This window comes from Melozone crissalis, unplaced genomic scaffold, assembly GCF_028551555.1.
Source record: "Melozone crissalis strain CALT ecotype California unplaced genomic scaffold, PUWL_Pcris_2 ptg000004l_1, whole genome shotgun sequence".
Lineage (NCBI taxonomy): Eukaryota > Metazoa > Chordata > Aves > Passeriformes > Passerellidae > Melozone > Melozone crissalis.
Genome location: NW_026535782.1, coordinates 26966948 through 26980237, shown reverse-complemented (window position 1 = coordinate 26980237; position 13290 = coordinate 26966948). Strand labels below are relative to the sequence as shown.

At 35.9% G+C, this 13290-nt stretch overlaps 1 protein-coding gene across 3 annotated transcripts in view; it reads right to left on the bottom strand.

The window, feature by feature from the left end:
* Positions 1-13290, bottom strand: part of RAB3IP (RAB3A interacting protein) — a 32824-nt gene that overhangs the window by 11818 nt on the left and 7716 nt on the right. For 2 of the 3 annotated variants that reach the window (XM_054277138.1, XM_054277146.1), the window contains exons 2-6: positions 12526-12798; positions 12063-12324; positions 5198-5293; positions 2653-2730; positions 2077-2280 (exon numbers count right to left, since the gene is read on the bottom strand). In XM_054277138.1, coding sequence (XP_054133113.1) covers positions 2077-2280; positions 2653-2730; positions 5198-5293; positions 12063-12324; positions 12526-12773 — 888 coding nt within the window. In that variant the 5' untranslated portion in view covers positions 12774-12798. The remainder of the gene's footprint in view (positions 1-2076; positions 2281-2652; positions 2731-5197; positions 5294-12062; positions 12325-12525; positions 12799-13290) is intronic. The other variant, XM_054277154.1, reaches the window with a different exon arrangement.

Genomic DNA, 13290 nt, shown 5'->3' with positions numbered 1-13290 from the left:
ATGCCAAAGGTATTCTTGCCTTTTTTCACCCCATTCTACATTCCATTAAATACTCTCACTCAGAAGAGAAATAAAAATACTCAAGTCCCAGTGGGTGGAAAGCCAATGTGCTTTTTAGTGATTCCCTGGGCTGTCAGTGGTAGAAAAAGTCACCAATTTGAGCAGCCTTAGGCAGCCTTGAAGTGTCTCCTTATGCAGCCAACAAAAAGGTGAATTAACTAAAGAAAAGCATCAGGCAGGCTGGTTCTTCTGCAGCATGTGCTCCACAATCACCACCTTCTCTCCATGAGAAACTGTGGCAAAACAGATTTTTCTGGTCTCTTGCTCTTGCCCAACACTAAAAAATTTCATTGAGTCATGACCTCAGTGTGATGCTTACAAAGTAATTAGATTCCATTCCAGTTCTCCCCTTTTCTGAAGGGCAACAAGGATTCAGTTTTAGTAAGGAAAAATCCTTGATACCACTGAAAGTGGGCAAGTAGGTTGTAAATAATCTGATTTTTTTTGAGTATGAAACATCAACTAGAAGATGCCTTAATTTTCTAGTAAAATATTTCCATAGTAACTTTCTAGTAAAATTTTTCTATAGTAAAATGGTGCCCAATACAAATGCAATTAATGGCAAAATGAAGTGTAAGGATCCAGTCAGCATATCACCTGTCTGACAATAGCCAGCAGCCACAGAGCTGGCTGAAGAGACATCTGAGGGGAAGGATAGTGATGTGTACTCTATGACAGTCTCAAAACTTCTAGCAGTCTGCAGCTAAAGAAGCTTTCCAAGCCAAATGTCATACCTATCTTCTATATATCTTGAGAGGCTTTTTTTTGTCACTTTCCATGACACTTTTGAACGTATTTTTAATCTTATTTCCTCATGAAAATATTTCATTAAGTACTGACTAAATTATTTTCTTTTTAGGTTCCAGAGTTTTCATTAATTCATTAATAAGTGTTCATCATTCATCTTCTCCATGTCACCTGAGATTGCAGAGATTTTTCTTCTACCTCAAGTATCTCTACACAGAAATCTTTCCATCAGGTTGGCCATCTATGTTACACTTTGAGCTATTTTCAGTGTCCCTTCTGGGATGAATATATCATAGCTGCATGTACAGAAACAGTCTTACTACATGTTTATAGAGCAGTACAATACTATATTTTGTTATTTATTCCTTTCCTAAAAACTCTTAACTCTCTGTACGCCTTTGATCATCACTGAACACTGAGGTGGGGTTTTCAGACAATGATCAACAAGGACACTAGGTTTTTTTCCAGCACAATGTAGCTCTTTCCAAGAGCTTTCTTTTCCAAGAGCAAGCTTGCTATTTGCATTTTTTTCCTAAATGCCTCATTTCTCATTTATTGATTTTAGGATTTCATCTGCTGTTTTACTAACCATCCAATAAAAGAAGCTCCTTCTCCACACTTTGGTCAATTTTTGCTACTACCATTCCAAGTACCAACCCCCTGCCACATTATTTCCCTAATTTCAGTGACGTGAGTAGATTTAAAAAACAAGCAAACAAACCAGCCAAAAAAAACCAACCAAACAAAAAAAACTCCAATCCACACAAAAAACCCCAAAAACGGATAGGACTCAGCATTCCAGTGACGTAGCACCTGTTCTCTAATAAATGACTGATTTCATCTTTTCCCTGGCCTCTTTCACCCACTACTGATCTATAAAATAACTCTTCCTCTTTTCTATGACAGTTTATACAACCTTTATGAAAGTTTATGAACTTTCAGTGATGGATTTCATGAAGTTCACCAGGACCTATCATTTAGTTATATTGTTTGGTTTATTGTTTAGGGGTTTTAAATCACCAGTTAAAATTTTTAATGCAATTTCAGTATTTGAAATCTTATCTCATCTTCCCTTAATGATTTAAAGGTAAATCAGACTTGGAAAAATCACCTCCTATTGGTATGTAAGGAAAGTTCTTTCATTAATGAAAAATATCTCTAAGATAATAAGCATTAAATGAAGATTTAAGATATACTCTATTTATTGTGAGTAAAACAAAACAATAAAGCCAGTTTATCAGCAAAAAGAGAAAGATCCTTGTACATTACCTCTTTACAGTCTTTTACAATTGGCTGCATCATGGTAAGGTCCTGATGACTGCCACCCATAGCACTGCTTGTACTCTTGTTCCTTGCATGGCCTTTCTTAAAAGCAGTTCTTCCACCAGACTGGAATTCCTTAGTTGGAGATGTTGGTGAAGTAGACAGTACTAGTGTTTTCAATGCTGCTACTTCAGCCTGGAGGACATCAATCTTCACAGGGCAAGGGGCAATAAAGTCATTAACAAACAAAAAATAGATTAGTTTATAAATATGTTAAATCAATTAAAAACACCCCCCACTATCTCGTTGCAAATCAAAACTTCATCTTCCAACAGTACTAACAGATACCCAGGCAATTGCACACTGTAGTAGCACTGGCTTCCTATGCACCTTGCTGGCTGACATGACACTGAAACACCGTGTCCGTGGGTGTTCGCTAACAGTATGTCAAGCAACACAAAACAATTGAGTATACATTCTAAAAATGCATACAGGTAATCCTCTACCTATAGCTTTATGATTCACACTTCAGATTTAAAACCATGTGAACACACAAAGCAAACAAGCTGGGAAAAAACTCACCTTTCCTTGTGCTTCTTTTAACTGTTTTTCTGCTGCAGCTTGTTTGACATTTGCTTCTTTAACCATTTTGTGTGCTTCCTATAAAAGATGTTTAGCTAGTGTAAATGCTTCACACAAATTTATGAAAAATCCAACAACTAATAACATACTTTTGCTTCATGAAGACTACTTGTGACTATTAAGATGTGCAATAGTCTGAAACCAAATAGCTACGTTTAAAAAAAAATCCCTACAAATCTGTGATTTTTGATTCATCATTGGCCAACTAAGGTTCTCCTTGGTCAAGAGCCCAAATTCAGAAATTCAACAACTCCACCTACCCCACTCCAGCAGGAACAATACCTGTCATGAACACCAGGCTCCAGTCACGCTCCGGTGGCTGACAAGTTCCTTGACCCCCAAGAGAAAGACTCAACCAGTAGCAACAAAAGCAACATAGGCACAGTAGCACATTCAAAAGAACTTCTCCCTTGTTGTAGCCACAATAACCAGTTTCAGACAACTGTAAATTTTGGCATGAAGGAACCAGTCAAACAACTATGAAGTCTAAATTCTTGCCATCAATCAAAAAGACAAAACAACAGCATAAAAACACTTCATTATTTAATAAACATTTTTTAAGTAGAATGGAAAAAGCGCTAATAAAACAATCCAAGTAAAGAAACAAGGCTAAGCCAATAAAGCATAAAAGGACTGAGGGTTTTTCCAATGTCCTTTTACCTCATAACTCTAAGCCTTTTGTCTGTATAATGTATTTGTTTAGGCTCTGATCCAGCAATTTGTGCCTATGATCAAATTACTGTTCTCACGTGGTACTTACTGAAGGCCACAAAAATGGAAATATCAGAGCCAGCAACCAAATTACTTGGGATAGGATCCTTTTCATATCTGTAAAGCGCCTAGCACATCTGGACACTATATAAATAAAACAAAAAAGTTCATACATTGTCATACCAAAAGATCTGGCTCCCACTAGCATACAACACAGTTGTATAGTATGGGTTTGTCAAATTCTCATATGTAACAAGACACATGCAAGAATGGGAACATACACATTTATACAATGTGTACAAATACATTTAACATTGACCATGCAGTTTCTGCTCAGTGATGGATCTTTGAAAGCAAAGCATGTCACTGTGCTATTACAGAGTAATAATGTAATATATGCACCCAGCTGTGCAAAACAAGTCTCAATCCTCCACTGGGATGCAACAATTTAAGCCCTAGCATATCCATTTATATGGCTGCTGAAATTAGTGGGACTCAAAATTAAACATGAATTCAAGGACTACAGAGCCCAATGCCAAAAAATCAATAAACCTCACCACTGTGTCTTGTTAGAGCCTCTAAGTGAAATGAAATCACAAAAGAAAACTTAGGGAAACATGCCTATAACAGTCTGGACAATTCAAACTCAAACTATTATTACTAATAAACTGTATTTCAAATATATTTTTAACAAAGTGACACACTGTTCTAAGCAATGCAATGTCATAAATAAAAAATGTCGCCAATAATTTTCCTTTTATTCCTCCACAGTTAAAATACCTGCCCAACAGTTTCCTCCCCCCAGCACACACAAGTATTTCTACTATAAAATACCCTTCCACTCTTCTATTTCTTTTTTTACACAAAGGAACTGCTTAATATTATAAGTAACTTTGCTCTACCAGGATGTACTTTGTAATTTGATTTGTGAATGTTTAATAGCACTTTTATGCAACATCGTAGGCTTAAACACTGCTTCTAAAACATAACTAATGTTGTATCTTTATGCATATGCTGAAAGATGCCAATACTTACAATTCAGTAAATGTATAAATCATCCATGGATTATGAAATGTATTCTGACAGCTAAAGATACCACAATTTAGGCCCAAAGCATTCCTATATATATTCTTAAGATAAAATGAGAACTGATCCTACTTCAAGTTATGGATTTAGCATTTTATTTCTGTGTAATACAATCTCACAATCTTTGCTGGTACTACTGCCTTTTCCTCAAATGCAAGGTCCCACTGAAAGTTCTGGCTTCTCACTTGGTAACCAGGTTTCATCCTGGTGCATCACTCAGCAGTAATGCTTCTTTTGAAGCCTGTGGGTGTAGCATGCTGCCAGAGCCAAAATTCAGAAGCTGAATGCATGGTTAAGTTATGTACTTGCTACCTCCATTCATCTGGAACGAGGTTATTTTTTTGTTTAGTCACCATGGCAACCCCAAATTTAGCTCTTATCTAGATAGCCTTATTGTCAGACAGAGAAGCTGTCTCAAAATAGTTATGCCAAAAAATAAGCTGATTTATTTCCCTTATTTTCTTCATTTTGTGTCTAGGCAGATTGACAAGCTCAATACGGTGTCTCGAATCTAACTGAAAAGTCTGCTGCTTTCTCTTAAGCCTCTACTTCCACACACCCAAGTCTTCAGGACACAAATCCTTTTATGCACTTATTGCAGAAAAATTCAGCATACAATACACTGGTTCTACATAAAACATCTGGCTCAGCTTCCCTTAAGTATATCACATGGAAGACTCCAACAAACCTCAAACAGACTAGCTGTAAGTTCTTCCAATTCCTGTCCAAGTTGATCTCGCACTTTAGAAAGCCTTTCACATTCTTCATCTTTTAACTTCAGCTCCTATGGAAAATTGAAAGTTATTTATTCTGACTTAGAGTAGTAATTTGGCCTTTTAAAGCTAATACCACAAGAGAGGGGGGACAAAAAAATTAAAGCAAATAATCAGAGGAGCATAAAACCTTTGCTACACAAAGCCTTTCAAAATAGTCATCATAACACTAAAAGCAATTAAATTAATGCTATGCATTTATATCTGTTTCTTCCTGCTGTACAGAATTATACCAGGGCAATCTAATGTATACCTAAGCTAAACACCAACACTTCCACTTTTTTTTCCCCTGGAAGTATAAAAGGCTGTATTCACATAAAATATAGATCAAATTAATTATTGGGACAGACAGAACACCAGTTCATCTACCCATTCCTAAAATATGTTTAAAGTAAGCCTTTTAAAAAAAATTAAAAAAATTAAAAAGCACTGGCTCAGAACAGTCTGCAATTCTACACAAATCTTAAAACATATTTTACTATAAATACTGTCTTCCAAATATCTCTTTACAATACTTCTAAAATTGTTCTTTAATTATATCCTTGCCCTTGTTTATGCAGATTTAGAAATAAAATTAAAGCAACTTTATGAAATTCAAAATGTTAGTGTCCACCCCACTAAAATCTGAGTGAATATCTGACCATACCCATTCTTACAGTAATATTTTAACACAGATTTGGCACTAAAATAGTGACATATGCCCAATCTCATCCATACTGAGGATAAAGTGGGGTACTTTGCGGAGAAGTAGAAAAAGGCTGACAAGAAATTTGAAAGAAAGTTCTTCTCCCCTTCTGTATCCATTAAACCCTGGGATCTTGCAGAAAGAGAAAGATGCAGAGATAAAGTAAAAGAAAGAAAAGTAGCCAATTCTGACCTTTCAAACTCTTTTTGGCCCTAGCTCCCTTCTCATCCCCATCCATCTCCTCTTTTTCCACTTCTCCCTGCCAAGAAAGGTATTACACTGCCACCGTTCCTGAAATGCAAGACCAAAGACTGTCACTAGTAGGTTAAAGATTTCAAATACAATCTAGCAATGATTTGCTCCTAAAACCTCCACAAGCCAGTAAAAAATAGCTGCCTTCAGAAAACTATGGGAGGTCAGTCATGAGAGAGTCATAAAAAAAGGCCCAAATTGCAGCTTCTTTTGTGTTTTTGGAAGGTGGTTAGTATTTCCTTCAAAGTCTTCATGATTGAAGTAATGTCGCATACAACTATGTGGGAAACTGCATTTTGCTTTGTAGCATGCTGGTATTAGGTCTTGCACTCAATTTCGGCAGCGAAATTGGCAATAGACTTTTATGTAAGGTGAAGGTTCCTGTTTGACTTCAGGTCTTAGACTGGACAAGAGTTTAGGGACTCTTCTAGAATTATTTAGTATCAAAGGCATTATTCTATCCTTCTTTTATTTGATTTTAACTTTGGACATTTTGATTGATTTTTAGTCTAGTTTTTTTGTCATTTGGATTTTTTGCTTCAATTTGCAACTATTTTGAGAGGTACCACTTAAATGATGGGGATTTTCCCAAACTTGGTATTTCTCAAATTCTATGCAAATATTACTTGCTAGCTACTACTCTGCACACAGTGACCTATCTCTTTCTCAAAAAAAAAAACCCAAAAGGCAGCAGGAAAATAGCTACAGATGAGGCATGAGAAGGAGAAATGAATACAAAAAACTAAACAAAAAAAAAAGAAAAAAGAAAGACTCTAAAAAAAAACACGGGGGCAAAATTTAATTATTTTGTGTTGGTTTAAAGTATTTTCCATATAAAGTACGGTTCTTAATCAGGAAAAAAGATTCTGATGCAAAATGCTTGAAGCTCAAAAAAGAGTTGAAACTTTTCCTATAAATGCAGAGGAAACATCAACATTTCTTTTGGCTTACTTCCCTGATTTATAAGAACAATGCTATATATCTCTTAGAAGCAGTTTGTATCAATATTCAGGTAAAGGGTTGTCAAACTAGCAATTCAAGTAAAACAACCCCAGGTTCACCTACCACTACTGATACACTACTTACTTTAAACAGTTACATTTTGCCTGCAACTGGAAAGATCAGGAGAGATTAGATTAAAATTTAGGCAGATGAGTAAAGTTTCTCAACAAAAAGACAACATCAGGCAGTCTACTCCTCATGGCTGCTTAGCTGGATTTATCAAACACTACACAAGTTTCCATGACACGATTCAAGAGCAGCATAATGAAAGACATTTTTGTCAAGCAAATTTAGGTTCAGGGTTTTTAGGCAAGGCAGAAATGAAGAGTGTCCAAAGCAAAAAGCTTAGCAGTTATCAGAAACATTACTACTGCCTGTGACTTAAAGGCATTACTGGAGACTTCCCAGCCATACCCAATAAAGAAGCAGAAAAGACAGCTCTGTGTGCTAGACTAACCATTCATGCTGCAGTCCTTTACACATTACTGTTCTGAAAAAGTAACTACATGATGAGGAACTATTATAAAGCACACTACAAACACACTTACAGAAGGCAAGAAAAATTTAACTTCAAGAGAAAAAACCTTACAGTTAAAAAAAAGTCTCTATCAAAGGGTCATATTGTTGCTTATTTCTCTTTGATCTTCTCAGATTATGGAGTGGGTATTTAAAAACAACTGTGAGATAAGAATTGCAAATTACTGCTTCAAAACAATTCACACTTTACATCCTAGGAAGAAAATCATCCTACATGTAACTCAGCAATTTAACCAAGTCAGAACTAGACGCATAATACCAAGGAAAGAACATTTTCTATAGATATCACCTCAATTCTGAACTGTGGGATATTGCTGAACTGTGAAGTTGTCAAAGAAGTATTTATATTAAACGCACTCCTATTTGACTGGTCTTGACTCAGCACACAAGTTAAAAAAGCTACATAAAAATCAGTCCTTTGCAACCAGATTCACAAGGGAGTGATCTGATGTGACAGAAGATCCAGAATCTCCTTTCAAACTTAGCATAATTTCACAAGCTACTGAATTATCTTATGGTGTGGGTAAAGATGTTTCCATTTTGCTTTCATGTAGTCTTCTTTCTACTCGCCTGAGAAAATTTCACTGCCTACAATGCACTGCAATGGCACAAGAGGTGTGGAAACTTTCATCAAAGACAGCCAGAAACTGCTAGAACACCTTCAGAGAACCAAGACACCTTTAACCATCACAAGCCTGTGGCCTTACAATTCAACTGGAAATTGATTTTAGAAAAGATTGAAAGCATATGTTTCAGTACAGTTCTAACACACCCTCATTTTTATTGTTAACTTATAAGAAAACAGCAGAAATTTTAAAACGCTGAATAGTACTGTATAGTACTACTGGAATTCCTGGGTAGTTATTGTGAAACTGTTTATTATTAATCCATGCAGATTTTAAAACATCATGTTTTACAGCAGATCTGAAGACATGAGATTTGTTGTAACACTGTTTGTTTCTGAGATGAAAAATGCATACAGAAATTGAAGCCTTTGAAAGAAAATTCTAAATTTGAGAATCAGGCTCTCAAACTATATTGAGATTTACAGTACATTCTGTACTATCACCGCTTTCACAAGAATTACTGTATTATGGGAAAACAAATCAATTTTACTCTACTAGGAAAATATTATTCATTCACATTTTACTACAGAAAGTCAAATATGGTTTTACTTGTTACTAATTATACAGTTCTTACTCTAAAAGATCATGGGAATCATGGAAACCAAACATGTTACCATCACCTCTGGCAGACTGCTCTTTCCTCATCAAAGAGGGCTAAAACATCAGTTTCTTTGACATGGAAATAATTTTGGGTCAGATCACACAAAAATTCAAGAAAATGATGACCATGAAATGCTAAAGCTCAGAAACTACAGGTAAGCTACCTAAAACACATGCAGTATGCTGGTTAACTCGGAGGAAAAGCAAAAGGTATTCCCTTGCAAGACTCCACTAAATTTGTGTTCCCAACAAATACCATGTATGAAATGTATACAGTGATGTATCAAAATACCATCCCTACTCTCTGGAGACTATCTGCATGTGCTTGACCTACAGTCCATAACCACAGTGACAGAGCTCAATGCAACATGGAAAATATATGGAAAATACAGATGCATAGAGACATGAGGACATAAGGTCCCAGGCATTACAATCACTGAGTCTCTTAACACCTTCTCCATTCCCTGATGCTGCTTTAGAAGATTAGTGAAACAAGAAGGGTTCAGATGATCTAAAGCAAACATTCATCTCCACTTTTAGAACATAGCCAGAAATTACCACTTCATGAAAAAATAAGCAAAAAATTATCTGAATAGTTTTAGAGATTGAAAAAAATCTGTCATTTTAATTAAGAGAGCATTTTAAAGCAAACATAAAATCATAAATGCCCCATTAGTACAGAATTCAGCACTGCTGTTAACCTCTGACCCAGCCTTCGCTCCCAATCTTATGACATGATCTGATGCTGCAACTAATCTAGATTGAAGTAGAAAGTATATTTTTCTCTCATCAAGACACAAACTTTTGAAAGACTTTTTTTAACAATCTTGCCAGCAACATCTTTCATTTTAAGAAGTCTATAGTCTTAAGAAATCCAAGGCACACACAAAGCAGGAAAAAAATAATACTTATTGTATTACTATTACTGAATAATTTATTCAGGAACCATATTGAAATGCCTAACAAATACATAGCATACATGCATTATCTAATATTAAAAAAACTGACAGCACTTTAAGAAAGAAGTTGCATTCCAAGCAAAGGGAAAAAATTAGTGGATCCCTAAACTTTAAAGTTTCATTTTCCTTTCTAGTTCCCTTTCTGATCACAACTGCAACAAATTCAAAACAATCTTTAATGTCCAGTACAATAGCACACAGTTTGAGCAGGAAATTTGGAACAAATGAAAAATGCAAAACAGCAAATTTGCATTTACTTTGTTCTCTGTAGCCTGTAAAGCTTCCAGGCTCAACAAGCTTCAAGTGCAAATTGTAATTCTCTTTTTTCTCACTAGTAAACAGCTCAGAGAATTACAGAGAATTTAAAGCCATTACACAAAAGACAACCAGTTATACAAAGATACTACCTATTCATTACATCCCTAGAGGGCTTGAACTGAGCTCTCATCAACAGAAGTGAGTGTGCTTGGAAACAGAAGTTTAAAGATTGCATGACACATGAATATCACAGAGAGGATACAGCACTATGTGAACAGCCATGAGTTTTGGAGGAAAGATACCAGAGATGAGTTAGGGATGGGAAAAAGTAGTCCTCATGCAGGAAGAGGAAGAAAGTGGGTATAATGGAAGGAAGAGGTTTATGGTTGTAGAGTCTGTACAGACCCCTGCCACGACTAAGCAATTCTGAAACAGTGCAAGTTTAGAAAGACAAGCAAAGCAAGTTACCTCTCCAGTATAACACTGGTAAGAATCACATGAAGAATTGAGAATTAGCAAGAACTCTGACATCAACAGTCGCAAGTTAGTGCTGAATTGCTTCTGTTAAGACCACACAAAGAGCTTGAAAACATATAACATGCAGTTAAGTATGTCCTAGCAGCCTTCATGCCACTTCCTTAAGAACAGCCTTAACAAATCTTACAGTGAAATAGGAAACATTTCCATCTTTAAGAGACAAAGTGGTATACATTGGAATAAGATTTTTAGATCATTCCAAGCTATCAGCAGCAGATCCAAGTTGTGGTTCTCAAGTACATGAGCTGTAATTTCATGCACTGTAAAGAAGAGCTTTTCTAAAGTCTGGATGTTAATTTGTTCTTATTTTCGAGGGTTCCAAGTTTAACTGCTAGGATTATATATTCACATGCAAGATCCTCAAGTTTAGCTCAGGTAAATGTTTTCTTTCAGTGGCCAAAAGCTAAGCAAACACACACATTAGCAAAGGAAGCCACTACTCAGCAATACAACAACAGAAAAGGCAATGTCTGAATCCATAGTTAAGGTTCGCTATGACAGTAATGATGACTGCATCCAACAAGATAAGGTAACAAACAGAGGGTAGCAAGTTCAAACACAAGATGAGCTTAAACCTAAACAAGAATGGAGTCACCTGGAGAAGGAGAAAGGGCACAGATACAAATAGCACAACATCTACTCAAAAACTTAAGCACAGAGAAATGTTAAAATGATAAATAATGGTTTTGCATTTATATAGCACCATCCATCCAAACAAGACAAAGCGCTTTACAAATATTAATGAATTGAGACACAGTGTCTTCAAAGGCATCCATATTCAATTTGAAGTGTAGTGTAACAGAACTCTAAAGAACATCAGAGGCATTTTTACTGCTTCTTTCCTATGCAAGCATTCCCCTATGAAACACTTCTGTTTCTAAAGCATTTATAAATTCCATGACACATGCTACACTTTTAAACTCTAGAGGAAAGAAGACTCAAAAGGTATATAATCAGTGTCTATAAACACTTATTCAGTAACAACAGAATGACAGAAAACCACTCCTATTCTCAAATGTCAGAATGAAGGAAAGCCTACATTTCAAAAAGAGGGTGTGTTTAACCAGATATTGCAGCAAAAGCTTCCGTGGTTAAGTAGCAGCAGCAGCACTAGAAAAAAAAACATTATCAAAGAATAATTCTAAGACATCAGTACTGTCTTAGAAAAGTAGTTAGAAAATTTTACATAAAATAACTACATCACAATAAATCTAGAAGAAATAAGCAGACTTCAAATGCACCTTCTGGCCTATCTATCGTTCTGCAATATTAGAACCACTTTGAAGAGAGAAAAAGAGGGAGGAAACAAGACAACGAACCTTACCCTCTGAGCTTTTGCAAGTTCTTCTTTCAATCGCTCATAGCCCTTTTCTCTTACTTCCAGTACAGATGGGCTCCGTAAGTGAGATAAACTGTCTGTACTCAACCCAAAAATATCTTCATTTCCTTCAGCAACATCTGCTACTGTAGTACCCTGCAATAGCTCTCTCTCCACGTTATTGCTCTCCTTCCTGGCATTACTGTGATTGAATGACCCACTCTGGGGTCCAGAGGTAGAACAAAGTACTGCGTCGGGAACATTGATGCTGTAAAGAGAGCAATATCATTTTTATTTATATAATACATTAAGAGTAAGTATTTTAGAAGTGGCAGTAGTGCTGTTGAATATATAATTATGGACACAATATTGCAACATTGTAAATAATATTAAAACTATCTTTAATGATGCAAATAGTTTATATGCAACAGACATCAACAATTTAAAGAAAAGGACACTTGGCATTTACCTGACACCTGATACTTCTCCACAATTCAGTTGTCTGGGAGATGAATAAACAGGTTGTGTAGGAAGGTCAGAAACATTCAATGCATTGGGCTGGATTGGTGTGGACACAACAGAAGGATGTGGTCGGTAGATTACACTGGGTGAGGTAGTTTGTTCCTGAGTCCCTGGCTCATTTACGCCAAGAAGATCTGGTGTAGTAGGCGAAGCGAGGTTCACTTCATGAAAGCCTTCCAAGGGATCACTGGCCATAATAAAAGCCTCATTATATGAATCCCTAAATGAAATAATCACATTATCAGAAAGCAAACAGGAAATACTTAAATATATCTGACAGCTATTTGAATTTTAAATACGTTCACTCAAATAGGTTCAGAATGCTTTGTGATAGAATAGAAACTGTGAACTACTCCAGCAAAAGTACAAACCTCAACCACCAAAAATGTTTTTTCCCACCCATTGTACTGCTAAGTCCATAAGATCTAACAGCAGACTCTGTTATCCCATCTAAATGGGATGATGAAATCAAGAACATACTCTACATCATAAAACAATGTCATTCTTAATATAATCTAGAGCTGTTTCATATCAAAACAAATATATTTCGTTCATGAAAGAGGGGCAGATCTGGGAATCAGTGAAGAAAAGAAAAAATTTTAAATGTAAAACTTCCAATTTTCATCTCAATGAAGCAAATAATCTAGGACAGAAATCAGTGAACCTTTAAATAAATTACAGTCCATAGTGGTTTTGGCTCAATTACACATCT